Here is a 15,886-nt window from a genome sequence, read left to right as displayed (position 1 = left end):
TCTTTTTATTTAACTTCCTGGCAAGCAAGCGCAAATCAGAGCGATTGTTTTTAGATTTGTCACATGCCAGTCCATTCAGTCTTCTAAAGTGTGTGGGACACGTATTAGATATCCAAGCAATCTCCTTGAAATTTCTCTCACTGGACTTGGGATCAGGAGAAAGCGTCCTTTCTCCCCTGCTATAGGGGCAGCGGAGAGATGGTGGGATTTGAAGCAGAACCATCTCCAAAGAAATCTGCTCTCTGCTCTCCAACTTCGTAAATGGACAAGGGGGTCACGGGTTGAAAACTAGTATCTGATTTTGAAATGTGGGGGCAACAGCCCCATTGTCCTGGGCCCTTGACTGAAGGCAAAACTGAAATTGCTTATTTTAATACATCTTATTGAATGGTTCTTTTATCAACTGCCAAATTCACTCATGGTAAAGACAAAAAAATTCTTTTTTGCTCATTAAAAAGAAACAAATGGGGACATTTTGTCACATATTAGTCTAATTCAATGTCCTGAACATAGGCTCACATCCAAATTCTGGTTCAAAGTTTGTGGGCTTATATTTTTATTTGTAGCAGTGAGTAGGCTGCCAGCAACATCAACATATCTGAATTCCCTCCATTAATGAAGAGTTCCCCATAAGATTTTATGTTTCTCTTTAACTTAATTAACTAGAATAAAAATAAGACTAGCATTGTTGCAGTTGCCACTGCCCACTGGAAGTCGGCCCACTGGGAGGTCACGTACACCCCCCAGGTCCATTCCTTAGCTGCACCTCCGAGGACAGAAAAAGGCCATCAGAGACTTGTTTGGGGCTGGGGTTCAAGTTTCCTGGGTTTTAATCTTGTCCTCAGCTGACTGCTTAGTAGCTCTCCTTTTTTTAAACCCCTCTTCTAAACCTTGCTTTCTTAGTCTTGAGACGCTTAATTAGACATTGCCAATGTAAGTACATCTAAAACAGAGCCAGGTGATAACAGCTTCCTAAAGTCCTGTGCTAAACACAAGAAGCCTTTAAAAGCAGCAAAATTTCAGTGCTCAGTTGCCCAAGATACAGTTGTCTTCAGAGAATCCCAGAAACTCATAAAATATACACACAGAGGCCTTTGTCACCCTCATATACTCTCGCAGTTGAAGTTCAAGTTAGCTCATAACAGTGAAAGGGGGAGAATGTCCCAGGGAAGCTGCCAAATTCCAAGTGATTTGGCATGGTCAAATCTTGGACTGAATCAAATCAGAGGCCTAGAGTTTTCAAACAATTTCCCTAAACTTCTGTAGGCAATTTACATAATGATATTGGCACATACATGTTTCCATTTCAATAACAAAGCCACAAATATCTTTCTTTCATGGACAGATTTTTAATGTTAGAAAAGAAAAAGGAGTATGCCCATATAAACTCACAAATTCCAAATAGGGGCATGATTCTCTGACTTTTCTCCTCAGAGTCAGTAAGAATGCCTTCCAGATATAGGGAAAAGGGAGGCACAGAGCTCTCCTTGGCCAGCTGCCTTCCTCCATGCAAACATAAGTTTCATTCAGACATAAGAGGCTTTATTAGCCAAGTCTCCTCCATTCCACTTTGATATTTTGATCCCAATTGAACATGACTGATCACAGCTCTCAGCATACATCTGTGGGCAGAATTTCGTCTGCACACACAGTACATACATCTTTGATCAACACTGGCCTAAGTGGGCAGATTTGGCAGAATTCTGAACCTTGGCTAGTCTGTCAAGGCCAAGGGGTTCATCCCACCTTCTAGAAGTTTTTTTGCTCCTGGAATGTTTTCAATAGAACTTTATATAAGGGAAACAGAGTTTAAAAAACACTCAATTTCCGTTCCCTTTTGATTATAGCAAAATAGAACACAAAGTATGGTTTACAAATTCTAAGCTTATGACCACAGACAGGAGCCATAAACCATGAATGCCAAGTAAACACACACTAAGTTAAGTGTCAGAGTCAAATAAAATATGCATCAAAATTAATGATACCTATTTAAGTATATGCACCATCACAGTAATCGCTCTCTGGGAAGAGAAACAAAAGACAAATGTTACCGACTTCACAAATCCCCTGGCACTGATGGCCACCCATCCTCTTTAATCTTACTCCAACTCCCAGAGGGCAAAGGCCTTGTTCTGCGAGGGAAGGCCTGGGGGCCACAAATACTCTTTTTCCCTCTCCATTTCTTCCATAGGCCAGAAACATAGGCTAGGAAATGTGTTATCAACAAAGGTCTCCCTGCATAACTCCTGTTCACAGGCTCAAGTAAGCCATTCAGAGCTACCAGAAACACGTCTTCCATTGTCATAATTCTAGCACTGAGCAGAGAATCAGGGACAATTTGTTAAAAGGATAACCCCTAGGAGGACTGGAGTGTTTGTGTCATGAGCTGGGGGCGAAGATTGCTTTGGAGGTGGTGAGTCTTAAGAAATGTACCTCCTGGTGCCTATTGGTTAATTGGTTTAGTTTCCTAGCATCAAGCACCCAAAGAAATGGGAGTTTTAAGGAATATGAGGGCATTGTGGTCCTAGTGGGAGAGAGAGTTTAAATTAGAAAAGGTGCCCCTCAAAAAAGCCCACCTCTGCTATCAAGAACAGGCCTTATTCTCATTTCAAGGTAAAAAACATTTGTTTTTCTTTCTTTGTTTCCTTTTTTTTTGTATCTATAGGAGATGGCAGATGTTAACTAAACTTACTGTGGTATTCATTTCACAATATATGTAAGACAAGTGACTATGCTGTATACCTTAAAATTATACAGTGCTGTATGTCAAGCATATCTCAATAAAGCTGGAATAAAAAATAATTAAGTGGCATGATGTATGCCAAATTCCCAGCATGTGGTGAACACACAATAAACATAATTGATGGTGGTCCCATCCACTCCCGAATCCATTCACAGCTGGGTGACCAGCAATGGGGATAAGACACCTACAGTGGTCTGGCTCTGTGGTGCCACTCTTCAGAGAGAATCCAGGATTACGTTTTGTTTTGATTGGAAGGGAGCAGGGTACAAGAATGTTTATAGACTGCTTAGGGTCTTTGCTTAGTTGAACGACACCCAAGAGGAATTTCAGGATGCATTCCAAAATGGAGACACATAGAACTTTCTATCCAACTATAATCATTCAAGAAAATGAGAGAATTTCCAGCCCATCTATGTTATAAATGACTCACTGAGGTTCCTTCCTAAAAGCAAACCATGGTGACATTTCTACCAATTTATATGAATCATCTGGTCCTTTTCAGCTGCCAGTGCAAATTAAGATTAATTAATACTTCCCTCTACCTGCTTTTGAATGTTTTATATTTGCCAAGAATCATCATCTCTTCGTAAATCACACAGGGCAAGTGTTGATCTAATCAAAGGGAGTAATCTCATTAGACAGAACTTGTGAAACCTTCTGTAGACAGAAAACCTTTTCATTGGATAACAAAAATAATGGCCCTGAAATGGCTTCCCTTAAAAATTAAAATAAGGTGCAATATATTATTTACATAGAAAGGAGCTGTTACAGGATAATCATTCACAGAGTTACTATACAAAGTATTTTAAAACAGTACACGTTATCAAGACTTTAATAAAGAAAACTTTGAAATAAAAGTTTATATGTCCAATTATGACATATGCTTTTATGGAGAAAACCAATTAAAGACAACTATCTCTTAAGTATACTCTGGAACACAGGCTCATATGGGTAGTTGCAGTCGTTAAAATAAAACTTCACTCTGCCACTGACTGATTAATACACACACATACACACAAAGACACACACACATACTTTGTGAGGAGCCTTCCTTTGTGGGATCTAAACACAAATCCTATTTGCTGATAGGTCCAGATCAATTTCCATGACTGCTGCTAGAAGGCAGAAGTGACATTGCCTCATACCTTAACCAAGTCCTATTAAGCTTTTGCTCTATGTTGAAAAGCCTTGGGTGGTGGTAGCGCTTTGACCTACGATAGAAGGCAGCATGGTGTGCTAAAAATTTTTTTTTGAAATCAGGAATCCTGATTTATGGTCCCACTTCTTCCACTGACCAGAGCTATGGCTTGGACAACACAGTGAATGCCCCTGTGGTTTATTTTGCTCATCTGTATGATAAGACACTGCCCCTTGGTCATTTGTGATTCTACGTTAAAACCCATCTTATAGAAGGCTATGAAATCACTGGCTTCCTACATCTTCCTATGGAACTGGGTGGTTTTAAAATATGTCCATGAATCCCTTGACGCGCCTCCCTTTGGAAGGTGGAGTCTACTTCACTTCTCTGGATTTTGTGGCTGTTGCAATGAATAGATGCAGCTGAAGTGTAAACTTCAAGGCTAAATCATTAAAAGTAATAAGACCTCTTTCTTTCACTTGCTCTCACATCCATTCTCTCCCAGTCTCTCCCAGGGCAGGTGACTTTGGCTGCCTGAGCCACCATGCAAGATTTCCAGCTATTCTCAAAACACCACACTAGAGAAAACCACATAGAGATAGAGAGGTCCAAGGAATGTCAGAGATTTAAATCTTCCAAGCCAGGTGATTGACATATGAGTGAAGAAGCCTTTGAGATTTTGCCAGCCCCAGACACTGTCTGTAATCTCACAGGACATTAACTAGAAATTCTCAGCTAAGCCACTCCTGAATTCCTGATCCGCAGAAACAGTGAGAGATGATACATGATAACTGTTGTTTTAGCTTTTAGGGTAATTTGTTATGCAGCCATGGTAACTGAAAGAGGAACCATGATGGAATTAAAACTAGAGGGAAAACAACAAGGTCCTACTGTACAGCACAGGGAACTATATTCAATATCTTGTAATAGCCTATAATGAAAAAGAATATGAAAAAGAATACATACATATGTATAACTGAATCACTATACTGTACCCCAGAAATTAACACAACATTGTAAAGTGACTATACTTCAATTAAAAAAAAAGAGAGAGAGATTAGTTGCCTCTCCCTCACCAAAAAAAACCCAAAAAACAAAAAACCAAAAAAAACTAGAGGGGAAAAAAAAAAATGCCATCCCCAAGGTCAAGCAAGGAAATCTTTACAGCATCCACAGGAACCTTAGGAAAAGAAGACTTGGAAATCTTCAAGAATGATAAATACAGGTATAATTCAAAAATAAATGCCACACACACACACACACACACACACACACACAAAACACCACGAGAATAATCACCTTTTAATTTCCAAACTGTTAAAAGAAATTCATAGTTAAAAGAAATATAGTCAGAATGACCCTAAGTGGAACTATTTAAAACCAGCAGCAAGGCCAACGGTAAAGGAACTCGCTGGGGCAACACTGTCATTGCCAGTAGGTGTGGACACCCACAGCTCTTGGGCTTTCTGCCTCATGCATTTCTCAAAAAACTGTGCAGCTGATGAGGTGCAAGTGTTTCCCCAAACACACCTAAATAACTCTGAAAAGTAGGACTTCTCCTTTAAAAGGACAAGGAAAAGAGCTGGAGTGCAGTAAGGAAGGTGGCGCCTACCACTGGACTAGACAGTCAGTCTGGGATACCCTGTGTGTGCTGAGGAAGCTGAACCAAGGACGAGGCTCAAGAGATGGCAAGTGGCAGCCTGCAGGCAGCATTCATCCAATATATTTTCTTCCTAGTCCACCCAGTATTTTCAAAACAAGAAATTTTACATTAAAAAAACTAGACTTCTAGTTTCTCTTAAAACACTGGAGTTCTAGCAAACCTAAGTATGCAGTACCACCTGGTCTTAATCAGCTAGAGCTGACCAGCTGTTTCTTCCCTAGACAAACATGTCCTCTCTGTTTGCCACAATCCCCACCACTCCCTATCATTCTATACTTGGCCTCACTTCACTTGTTTATATTTCTGTCCCTCTGGACATTTGAGTTTGTGTCTGGTAACCTATACCAACAGAGGAGTTCTCTCTAAAACTCCAAACCCCCAAGTGTTTCTTGATCACTTGAGGTTTAAATTTTTGGGGTGGTTTAGAAATTCCAGTAAATTCTGCGGCTATGCCCTTGCCAATTGCTTTCCCTAAACTACAAATGTGGGACCATGACAAACCCATATGCCTAATGGTTATGTAAGTCATCTTATGACACTTATTGACTACTGGGGTGCTAAGTGTGGCTCTGGCGATATACACTAAGCTGATCTGATACATCCAAATTATCTTCAAAATACAAACTGTCCACACAGGGGTCTAAAATTCCTAGTCCAAGTTAATGTGGAAAAAACCAATTGTTAGCTCTGAGATTAGGATGGACATAAATGGAACAAAGAGATCTACATACTGTAAAGAGAAACAATTTAATCACTCACCACAGAGTATCTTCCAAGTGATTTCTAGCGGGAACTTAATTAGGCAGTGAGGGCCGTCGCTGAGGGATTAAGACCAGCATTTCCAGGTTTGGGGGTATGTGTGTGTGTTAGAGAAAACAAAACAAGACAAAGCAGCTCACCAATTCCAGACACTGTCTGTGGCCATAGGCAGCAGCATAGTGTATGCTATTGTAGCCCTCCTTGTCCCGGATAGACGGATCTGCATCATTTTGAAGCAGAAACTCTAGACACCTGTAAGTACAAAGATGAGACGTTATTTTAGAAAACATCTCTGGACCAAAAGGGATAATTAATGTAAATGTTCTCTTATTACAAACGTTCTACCAAAGCACCTTGCGAGTCTAAGTGTTTCTTTAAATTCCTACAGCAATGAGGTTTTATGGACCGGATGTTTTATGTGTGTTATCTGTAGCTGTCTTTACTTCAGCTTAAAATAGCCATCCTAGGATTCAGTAAAGGCTTTAGGAACTAGAGGGCAATTAAGATTTTTTCCCTTCTCATCTTAAGGTGCAGAACCTGCCTGTCATCAAGATTACTGGATAATACGTTTTCGAGCTCCATGTTCAAAAGGCAAGTTCGCAGCGTAATAAAGAAGTGGTCAGGGCATCGCCGACAGGACAAATCTCAAGAGAGGGAGTTTGTTTTTAACCTTGCTATTGGAGACTCTGAAATCAAAAGGTTGGAAAATGAAAGTTAGAAAGAGTGAGAAAACGACAATGGAAAAGAAGCTAAGAACAGCCTAAACAATGAGAAGATTAAAGGAACGCAGCAACGTTTAAAATAAAAGATTAATTCAGAAACCACCTCTGAAGGAAGAGGCTTCCATCGCACCATTAGGACTACAGACTAGAACAAAATAATAAATAATAAGTTTTAAAAGGTTTTTCTGACAGTGTTGTAATTTTTCTGAAAAAACAAAAACAAAACAAAACAAAAACACAATCTTTGCAATCCATGAGAGGAAGGGGTGTGGCTCCACCTTTGCTGAAGAGGCCCAGACCCCAAGACCCAAGTATTCAGGGATGTAATGCATTCTGTTCAGGGCCTGTTGCAAATGGCACAATCCTGTGGGTCAAAGAGGGAGTAACTAGATGGGGAGTACCACTCCATAATTTCAGTTTTATTTCTGTGACAAACACGTCCTTTACAAGGCCAACCTGATTCAATTTCATATTCAAATCAAAACCGTAAGAGTCTGGAGGGAGGTTATAGCTCAGTGGTAGAGTGTGTGCTTAGCATGCATGAGGCCCTGGGTTCAATCCCAAGTACCTCCATTAAAAAATAAAAATATAAATAAATAAACCTAATTACTTCTCCCCCTTAAAAAATAATGAGTCTCATTATAAGCCTGTACATTAAATAAGACCTTCCAATGGAAAATTTCCATAGTTTACTCAAAAACCTTAAAATGACATTTACCTATCTTTTGGCATAAGGCAAAAGGAGTAAATAAATCATACATAGAGATAGATAAGAAAACACACATTTTAATTCCTAGAAAAGCTGATGAAAGGCCAATTTTTTAAAGCAAATACCTACAAGTCACATGATTTATCCATAAAATGCTCCGTAATAAATCAAACTATTATTGGAGTCCTGATATTTCAGGCTACCTTGGTGAATTGAACCTTAAAAGGAAGTCTTTTTTCATTTTCGTAATTAAATGCCCATGGACTGAATCCCACGTGTGACTCATTTCAAACTGAATTTGGCTCTTGAAATAAGAATCACTCAACAGGAATAGCATGCTAGTGGACACACAATCTCCAGCCTCTGAAAGGATTATATTCGAAAAATCAGTTGATACATTTAATATGTAATTTGGAAAACACCGGGAATTGCTCCCAAAGAGCTATTTAACACAGAACACAGCTGAACTATGTAACTGTCAACAGCACTATTAGAAATAACAATACTATAGAATTTGAATACTCCCCATGTTGTTTCTAAGGGAAAATGAATTCCAATGTTAACTGGGAATGCTTATCTCTTCTCCTCCCAGGGTCCTGACTAGCAATTTCGACACCTAAGCTGCAAAAGCAAGAGAGGCACATTAGGTCAGGGGTGCATTTGCACAAGGGAAGTAGCCTCTCTTTGCAGGAAAGAGCTCTGGGGCAGGCTGGTCCCCGCCTTCCCTGCCTCTCCCCCTCCTTCCCTCTCCATCAGCTGCAAGAGGGCTGCTCTGGCCCAGGGCAAGCTTGCACATCACTGGATAAGGGAGCATTTGCTGAAATGACTTAAAATTCTACAGTCTTTAAATATCATTATCTGAATTTTGGAGTATTAGAGCAAAACCTTGGTCACTCTGTTCTGCTCACAGCTGTGGTTCCTGTCCCCATCCTGGTGACAGTCCAAGTTATGTCCCCACAACCTGCCCTGGGGCCTCATTCTCGAACCACACCCTCCCACAGTGGTCTGGACATGGGAGGAGGTCCCAGTGGGCGGTGGGGAGACCCTAGAGTGGACACAGCATTCAAGTCACAGAGAAACGGATTCCTGGGACAATAGGAGAGGAGAATGAAGGCGTCAAGGACTGTGTGTGTGCAGACCCTCAGAGCATTACATCCACTGGGTCTCCCGGGGGCAGGACACAAAGTGTGGGCATCCTTCATTCACGTGCTCATTTATTCGGCAAACAGTTACGGAACACCCACGACATGCCGGGCACTGCACTGGGCAGAGCACAGCCTTCTCACTGAGGCTTCCAGAGCAGGAAGGACTTTCAGAGGATGGAACATTAGAGCTTCCCATGTACCAACAGCCCGGGGGGTGGCAGTCACTGCAGCTCCACCACCGTAATGGCTAAGGCTCTGTCAGATGCCAGGTGGAGCAGGAGCAGCTTTTGCAGGGAGCAGGGGGCTGTCTGTAAATGACGGCTGTGTGTTGGGCAGGGAGAGGAGAGTGCAACTGGTGTATTTCACACTGAAATCTTGAACCATTTACTTATAGAATCTCCTAGATAGTCATCCTCAGGTCACAAAAGGAGAGCCTAAGACACTGAGAGGAGGCTTAAAATGTGTCCTGAGGCATGTGATACATGGCAGAGTCAGAAATGATATTTAAAACATCTAGTCCTAAAACTTGCTGACCAATCACAGTGATGGTCACAGCAAAGGTTTCAATTTTAGAGAGTTTGTTGCGTGAAAATAGCATAACTGAAGGATATACTTTAAAAGAACAGTTTCTTCTTCACTAAAAGCAAGCCCACATCACTTCCTCAAGACCCCAGGTGAAACGCCCAGATAGTCAGGTTGGCTGGCCCCCGTGGCAACCCAGAGCAGCAAAGCATCAGTAACTGCACCTCGTGCTTAAGCTGAGCAGAAACTTACAATGCAGCTTCCTTTTCCTTTAGCTCTCGGGCTCTTTCAAGTTCTTCTGAATTTTCATGGGCGTTTCCTAAGAGGGTCTTACTTCTCAGCATAAGTGAAAGAAAAAAATTACAATTAATGGCAATGTTGCTAATGATTCTGGTGCAATTTATAGCTTAACAATTCCCCCCCAACCCCCAAAAAAGTAAGCACTACTGATTCTTCACAGAGGATATACATGGTTCTCTCCAAGGCCATCCAGTAAATCTATTTTCTCCCAAGGATTCCAGCTGAGAACGTGACTTTCCTGCAGCTTCTACCCAGGTATCAGCAATTAAAACAACAATTATGTTGCCCACCCTTCCATAAATATCCTAAACTCCCCATGTAAAGAGGAAGTGATTCAGCTTAAACTTCTCTGACTCCTACCACATTCCTTGCTGCCTCCTTGTCAGTTTAGCATCTCATTTATCCAGGGATGGGTTCCTAGTCACTCCTCATCTACCAGAGCTCTTCTTCACCATCCAGGATTCCTTTTCCAGCTCTTAACTGATGAAGTATCTTCATTCCCCATTCTATTCCAAATGAACAGGATAGAGCCTGGCACATAGTAGATGCTCAATAAATGTTGGTTGAATTTTAATAATGTGTGGCTGTGGGATTCTGAGTGCCATATCGGACTTGCCAGCATTACAGGAATATGAAGGAAAAAAGAAGCAGTGCTTTCCAAACTGTTGAAATATGAATCATAATCTATTACTGAATTGTGAAATCAATTTAGTGGGTTGAGTCAGTAGCTTTTTTTTCCCAATGAATTGAGAGAGAAAATATCAGAATATATCATACATAGTAAAAGTAAATATGGTTTCAGGAAATCTTTGTTTCCATGTTTCATGTATATATACACATATATAGAAAACATACATAGGTGATTGTGTGCACGGGGTCATGGTGTAAAATGTGTAAAATGTTATCACCTGGTGTGGGTCACTGTCCAAAATGTATGAAAGCCATTGCTTTACCAAAAAAGGAGTGGACACTGACCCAGAACCATCTCCACAGCCCAGGGCAGCAAATAACTCAATAGTTCTCCCTACAGAGCCACCAAAAAGTATTCCTACAAAGGAGACCCTGGTCCTCAAGTCTTTAGGAACAATCTCATAAATTGTGGGCACCTCTCCCAGCTCTCTCCCCCTGCACTGGTTGGCTTACATCTGCTATCCATTCCTAGCCACCTAGAATCCAAACGTGACGAGGGCAGCCTCTCCTCCAGCCCCTGAAAGAGTATTCACGCCCAGGTTTGGAACAACAGGGCCCGTTTTACAGATACTGATGCTGTACTTGAAGGCCGCTGGGATCGTGCAGAGATGGATGTTTCTGACATATGACATATTAGCAAGTGTATGTTTTACAGCAGATGAAGCATCTAAATGGTGATGATGAAAACTGCAGTAGATGACAAAATAAATTACAGCAGATTTTGAATGAGCTGAAAGCCTGGGCTTGACAGCTCCACTTGGCATTCAACCCAGAGAACGGAGAAGAGAAGCAATTGTGCAGTGACACATGGTAATCCAACATAAAGAGAGTGAAATGGGAGCCCAGGGCTAGGGAGGAAGCAATTCTAACGCCTTTGGGCCTGGAGGAGAGAGGTTCTTCGTTCCCAGTTTCTGTGAGGCGGTATGATGAAAACTTAGCAAACTCTCCCTCTCTCTCTCCTCCCCCGCTACCCAGAAAGGAAACAGGAGCATGGCTGTTTTTACTTTCTGTCCATGTCTGATGCAGCAGCATAGTGCAAGGCGGTGCGGCCCCAGTCATCTGTTTCATTGACGCTGGCCCCTGTGGTCACTAATGTCTCAATACAGTGGAAATGACAATTTGCAGCTGCATAGTGCAGAGGGGTCCTGAAAAACAAACAGCAATTTCTTACATCATTCAGTCTGAAAAACAGAGCCCCGTCATCGCACCCGTGCCAACAGTGATATTCCTGGGGGTGTGGAAAGCTCTTCGTCTCTCACAGTGTGGAGGACAAGGGACACAATTTTTTCTGACCTGGTAAGCTGGCACTGAGGCTACACAGATAGTGGCTTCAGACAAGGCCACTCACCTTTCCAGCCCTAGTGCCCATCATAGCTCAGGCCTACCTTACTGCTCCCCTGGACTCTTGCAATCCCAACCCGATTCCACTCCTTTGCGCTCATCAAGCTTCCACCTAACTCCTGGCTGGCATGAATGAAGAACTGAATTTTCCAAGGTTCAATACCTACATATGACAATCCTGTCCTAAAACCTTCAGTCTTCCTCAGCGAACAAAGTCTTGATTTTTCAGTCTGGAATTGAAGACCTTCCCACGCTAGTCCTGGTCTACCTTTACGAGGTATCTCTGTCTTCCCTAGATGAGCCCAATGCTGTATCCAAATGCAATGACCTGAGGTTTTCTGCATCATGCTCTCACTTCCTCTACCTTTCCCCACATTGTTTCCTTCCTGAACCAGCCAGTATTCCAGCATGACTTACCTATGAAAAGGACAATTAAGGTAAGAAAAGTTCTATGACCCATCCTAATAGCCAAAGGGCCTACTGGTAGTATACGTGTGTGTGTTTAATGTTTTAAATGTATCTAAAGATTTATCCCAAAATGAAATGTTCAGTAAATATAATAAAATGCTTCAGATCTTGTGACTAAATTCTGGGTTGGATGGACTAAAGTGTTCTACTTTAGAGTCTGCTACAAACAGAATTTTCTAAACTATAACCATGTAGGATATTACGTATTTTAATAGATATAAAACATATACTATGTTATCTCCCACATGGAGATAGTTCTATATACACACACATATATATAGGAAGGAGAAGAGAGACAACTGGCACTTCTAAACAGAAGCTGGGAGAGGAGAGGCTGTCCTTGTGGCTGGTGCCTGCTTTCTTGGGGTTTCATTTCACTACGAGAAGGGATTTCCTTCTGAGGATGGAATCTCCCAGCTGCTTCCCTGTTCACCATTTCCATGTAACACGACTTCCAGACAAACTGCTTCCCATTCCTCTCATTTGGGCACTTGAAGCAGAGTTCCCTGTTTACATACCTCCCACACTTGTCCTTTTTATGGAAATCTGCTCCGCTGCTCTGCAAGAGTTTTATACATTCCACATTACTAGAAAGACAGGGAAAACATCATTAAGATGGGAGAGGTTAACTGCTGGGCTGTCTTCAGAAAGCTGTTTTCTGCAGAGTGTAGGCCCCGATGAAATGTGAGCTCTTGTTTTAAATTCTGCTAACACAAAAATAACCTGAATGTATTAGAGTAATGCTATATGGTTAAGATCTAAAGTTCCTCCAATGTCTTTTTCAAAGCTAATAAATCAACACATGAAAGAACTTGATGGAACATTTTCAATTCCATGACTAAGAAACTTAAAGATTATTACATGATTAAAGCTTTCAGTGATGGTTTCATCATTTACCCTAAAATTCTCTTTCAAAACCATCAAGAATTTATGAAACAACCCCTCAAACCTGTAATAATTTCATGTCACCTTTAAACAATGAGCCAGAATGGGTGAGCATTACCTTTTATCACAGCAGAATGAATTCACTACGATAACCATTTTCGACCCATACTTTCCTTAATGGAAAATAAAACAGCTGCATTTCCCTGTCTTGGTAATCTAGGTAAATGAATGTGCAGAACCAAGGCTGAAAATGATGTAATGGAGCGTAGTGATCTTCCAAAGCTTCTTTGTCATTTGCAGAAGCAATAAATCATGTTTAGTAGAGAGAAAAGGACTCACTGAAGTGAATTTTCCTATTGAAGGGCATGTAGCTAAATATTAATCCTAATAGGAGTTTCAGATATGAATCCAGAATGATCTGTTGCCACTCTCTGTACAGGTCTGGGATTTTTTTTAAATGGCGGCATACAAAGAGACACTCATCCATCATTTTTCTAAACTAGGGATGCTAAGAAGTGGCCTAGGATTTATTTTTTATTATCGTTGAAACAAGAAAAAGCTCATTCATGATAAATGTGAGCAGGGCTCTCCCCACCCGACAGCCACCCTTTTTAACCACCCTTCTCAGAGAACTAGCTGTTTCAGTCATAAAAGATTAGAACTTTTTAAGACCCTTATGTATTGGTGTAACACGTTGGTTGATATAAAGCACCTGTCTCTTACTGAATGAAGCCAAAGGATCAAAGGCAGAGACAGATCCAAGTTGTGTGGCTCAGGAAGCTCATGTGATTTGAAGGGATGAGGGGATGAGGGGATGAGGTGAGGAAAAAGTTTTGTTTTGTTTTGTTTTGCATTCACAAAATTGTGAATGAATGCAAAACTAGATACAAGACTTTAGAAGGGGCCCATGCAAATAAGGGGCCCTAAAGCTTCAGAGTCAATCCACCTCAGCTACATAGGTAATGTCTCTGGTCAAACATGATGACACATAGTGAAGCACTGCTGTCCCTTAAGGACTAGGAAACTGATTAAGAACCAGCACCTTACCCAAACAAGGCCATCCAAGAGAAGCCATGACTGGTCAATGTGTGGTCATGTATCAACAATACAGTCATCAGAGCCTTAATCTAATCACTAATATGAAACAGAGTGTCTGATGAAAAATTCTCTTTACAACTTAAAAGAAAAAGGCAAGGATCAAATCATTTCTTTCCCATCCTTTGGGTGTTCTTGGCTTTTGTTTACACTTAATCATTATAAGGACTTAAAAATCAGTTTTGAAATGAGAATCAAAATGTCTGTAAATGAACATGAATCATCTCAATCTTGGATTCCCTTGATCATCACCCACCTTCCAGAAACAAAAGCGGGAAATCTTAGGAACAAATCTCAAATTATTTTCATTTGGTGGAGGGGGTACCAAGTAGGTAACTATTTTATAGGCTAAAGACCTAAAGTTTAAAATAAGAAAAGAAAAAAGAGAGTGGGAGAAGAGAAAACAAAACAAAACAAACTATTTCCTATGTGAGATGGGCTAACAATTTTTCTTTGAAAGAACAAACACACGAGTAATCTGGAAATTCAAGATAGCGATATTTGGTATTGGTAGAAACAGTTCTTACCCATTTTACTAAAGAAGTTGCTTTGATCCACAGACAACGTAAGTCAATTAAGATGAATTAGTAATTAGGCCGTGAGATAACAACTAAAATCGCTAACTACTCACCCTCCTGCAGCAGCAGCATGAAGGCACGTTCTTCCAAATTTATCTGGGGTGTCTATTTCAAAGCCTGCAGACAGCACGTGCTCATTACTAAACAAGGATACTATGCTATACTTTTGTCCTAGTTAAACCACAAGAAACATTGCAGAGACAGAAAAATCAGTTAGTAGAAAAACCAGACCGCAAGCAACTGTAGTCAGAAAGAGGTTGTCATGGAAACGAATGGTAACTGCTCAAGCTTAGCAATTTTATAGGAAGAACCATGAAGTCAAGAAGAATTTATTTTCACATTCAGCCCTGGGTGAACTACAGACCCATATTTCCATCCCAGGATAGAAATTTATGAAACCAATTTGAGATCAGTAGGGCAGACAGGCAGACAGAACACATGGAGAAAACATGGAAGGCAAAGGGGTAATCTTAGCATGCTGGAAGAGATATTTTCTTAAGTATATGATTAGCTTTCAGTTGGTTTAAGATTTGGGAAACATGCTTTCATGCGGGGATTATTTTTAAACATGCCCAAAGCAGTGAAAGCAGAATCAACCATAGGTAAAGAACTTAAAGGAAAAAAAAAAAATGCCTCCGGGATATCTGCTGAATTAATTCGTAAACAATCTTTGCCTCGCAGACCTCTATCACCTTTGAGAGCCAGGAACTTCTTAATATATGGAGGTTGGCAGAAGCAGTGATAAGAAAGATTAGCAAAGCTCCAAACCAGAAAGAATTTCTTGGTTCCAATAGGCCCGCATTAAAAAATAAAAATGAAACCTAGTTGGAGGGGTATCAACCACAGTACTTTTCAGAGCCCATGGAGTGGGATGGTAATATGACATTTTTCTCCCATTAAAATGTGGGGGATATGGACTTTTTCCTTTGTTGAAAAATATGAAATTGTACGCTACCAATTTGAGCCTCCAAGATGTTTTCTCCTTCTATGACAAACTTCCTATAAATGATGGCCATCCATGCCTGCCTCTCACCTTGGATCACCCAAGCTTTAACTTGATAAACAGACAAGACTCTCATTCTGGGGCAGGAATCCTGACATTCAAACAGCTTCAATACCACAGACTGC

General features: G+C 40.9%; 1 protein-coding gene across 3 annotated transcripts in view; it reads right to left on the bottom strand.

Annotated features, from left to right (window-relative positions):
- Positions 1 to 15,886, bottom strand: part of ANKRD44 (ankyrin repeat domain 44) — a 296,495-nt gene that overhangs the window by 88,869 nt on the left and 191,740 nt on the right. For all 3 annotated transcript variants that reach the window (XR_012507147.1, XM_074364224.1, XM_074364225.1), the window contains exons 12-16: positions 14,812 to 14,875; positions 12,719 to 12,787; positions 11,396 to 11,536; positions 9,654 to 9,734; positions 6,444 to 6,555 (exon numbers count right to left, since the gene is read on the bottom strand). Coding sequence is in view for 2 of the 3 variants with exons in the window: in XM_074364224.1 (XP_074220325.1) it covers positions 6,444 to 6,555; positions 9,654 to 9,734; positions 11,396 to 11,536; positions 12,719 to 12,787; positions 14,812 to 14,875 (467 nt within the window). In the remaining variant the exon portion in view is untranslated. The remainder of the gene's footprint in view (positions 1 to 6,443; positions 6,556 to 9,653; positions 9,735 to 11,395; positions 11,537 to 12,718; positions 12,788 to 14,811; positions 14,876 to 15,886) is intronic.

Source organism: Camelus bactrianus, chromosome 5 (genome assembly GCF_048773025.1).
Source record: "Camelus bactrianus isolate YW-2024 breed Bactrian camel chromosome 5, ASM4877302v1, whole genome shotgun sequence".
Classification (NCBI taxonomy): domain Eukaryota; kingdom Metazoa; phylum Chordata; class Mammalia; order Artiodactyla; family Camelidae; genus Camelus; species Camelus bactrianus.
This window is presented reverse-complemented; position numbering and strand designations above follow the sequence as displayed.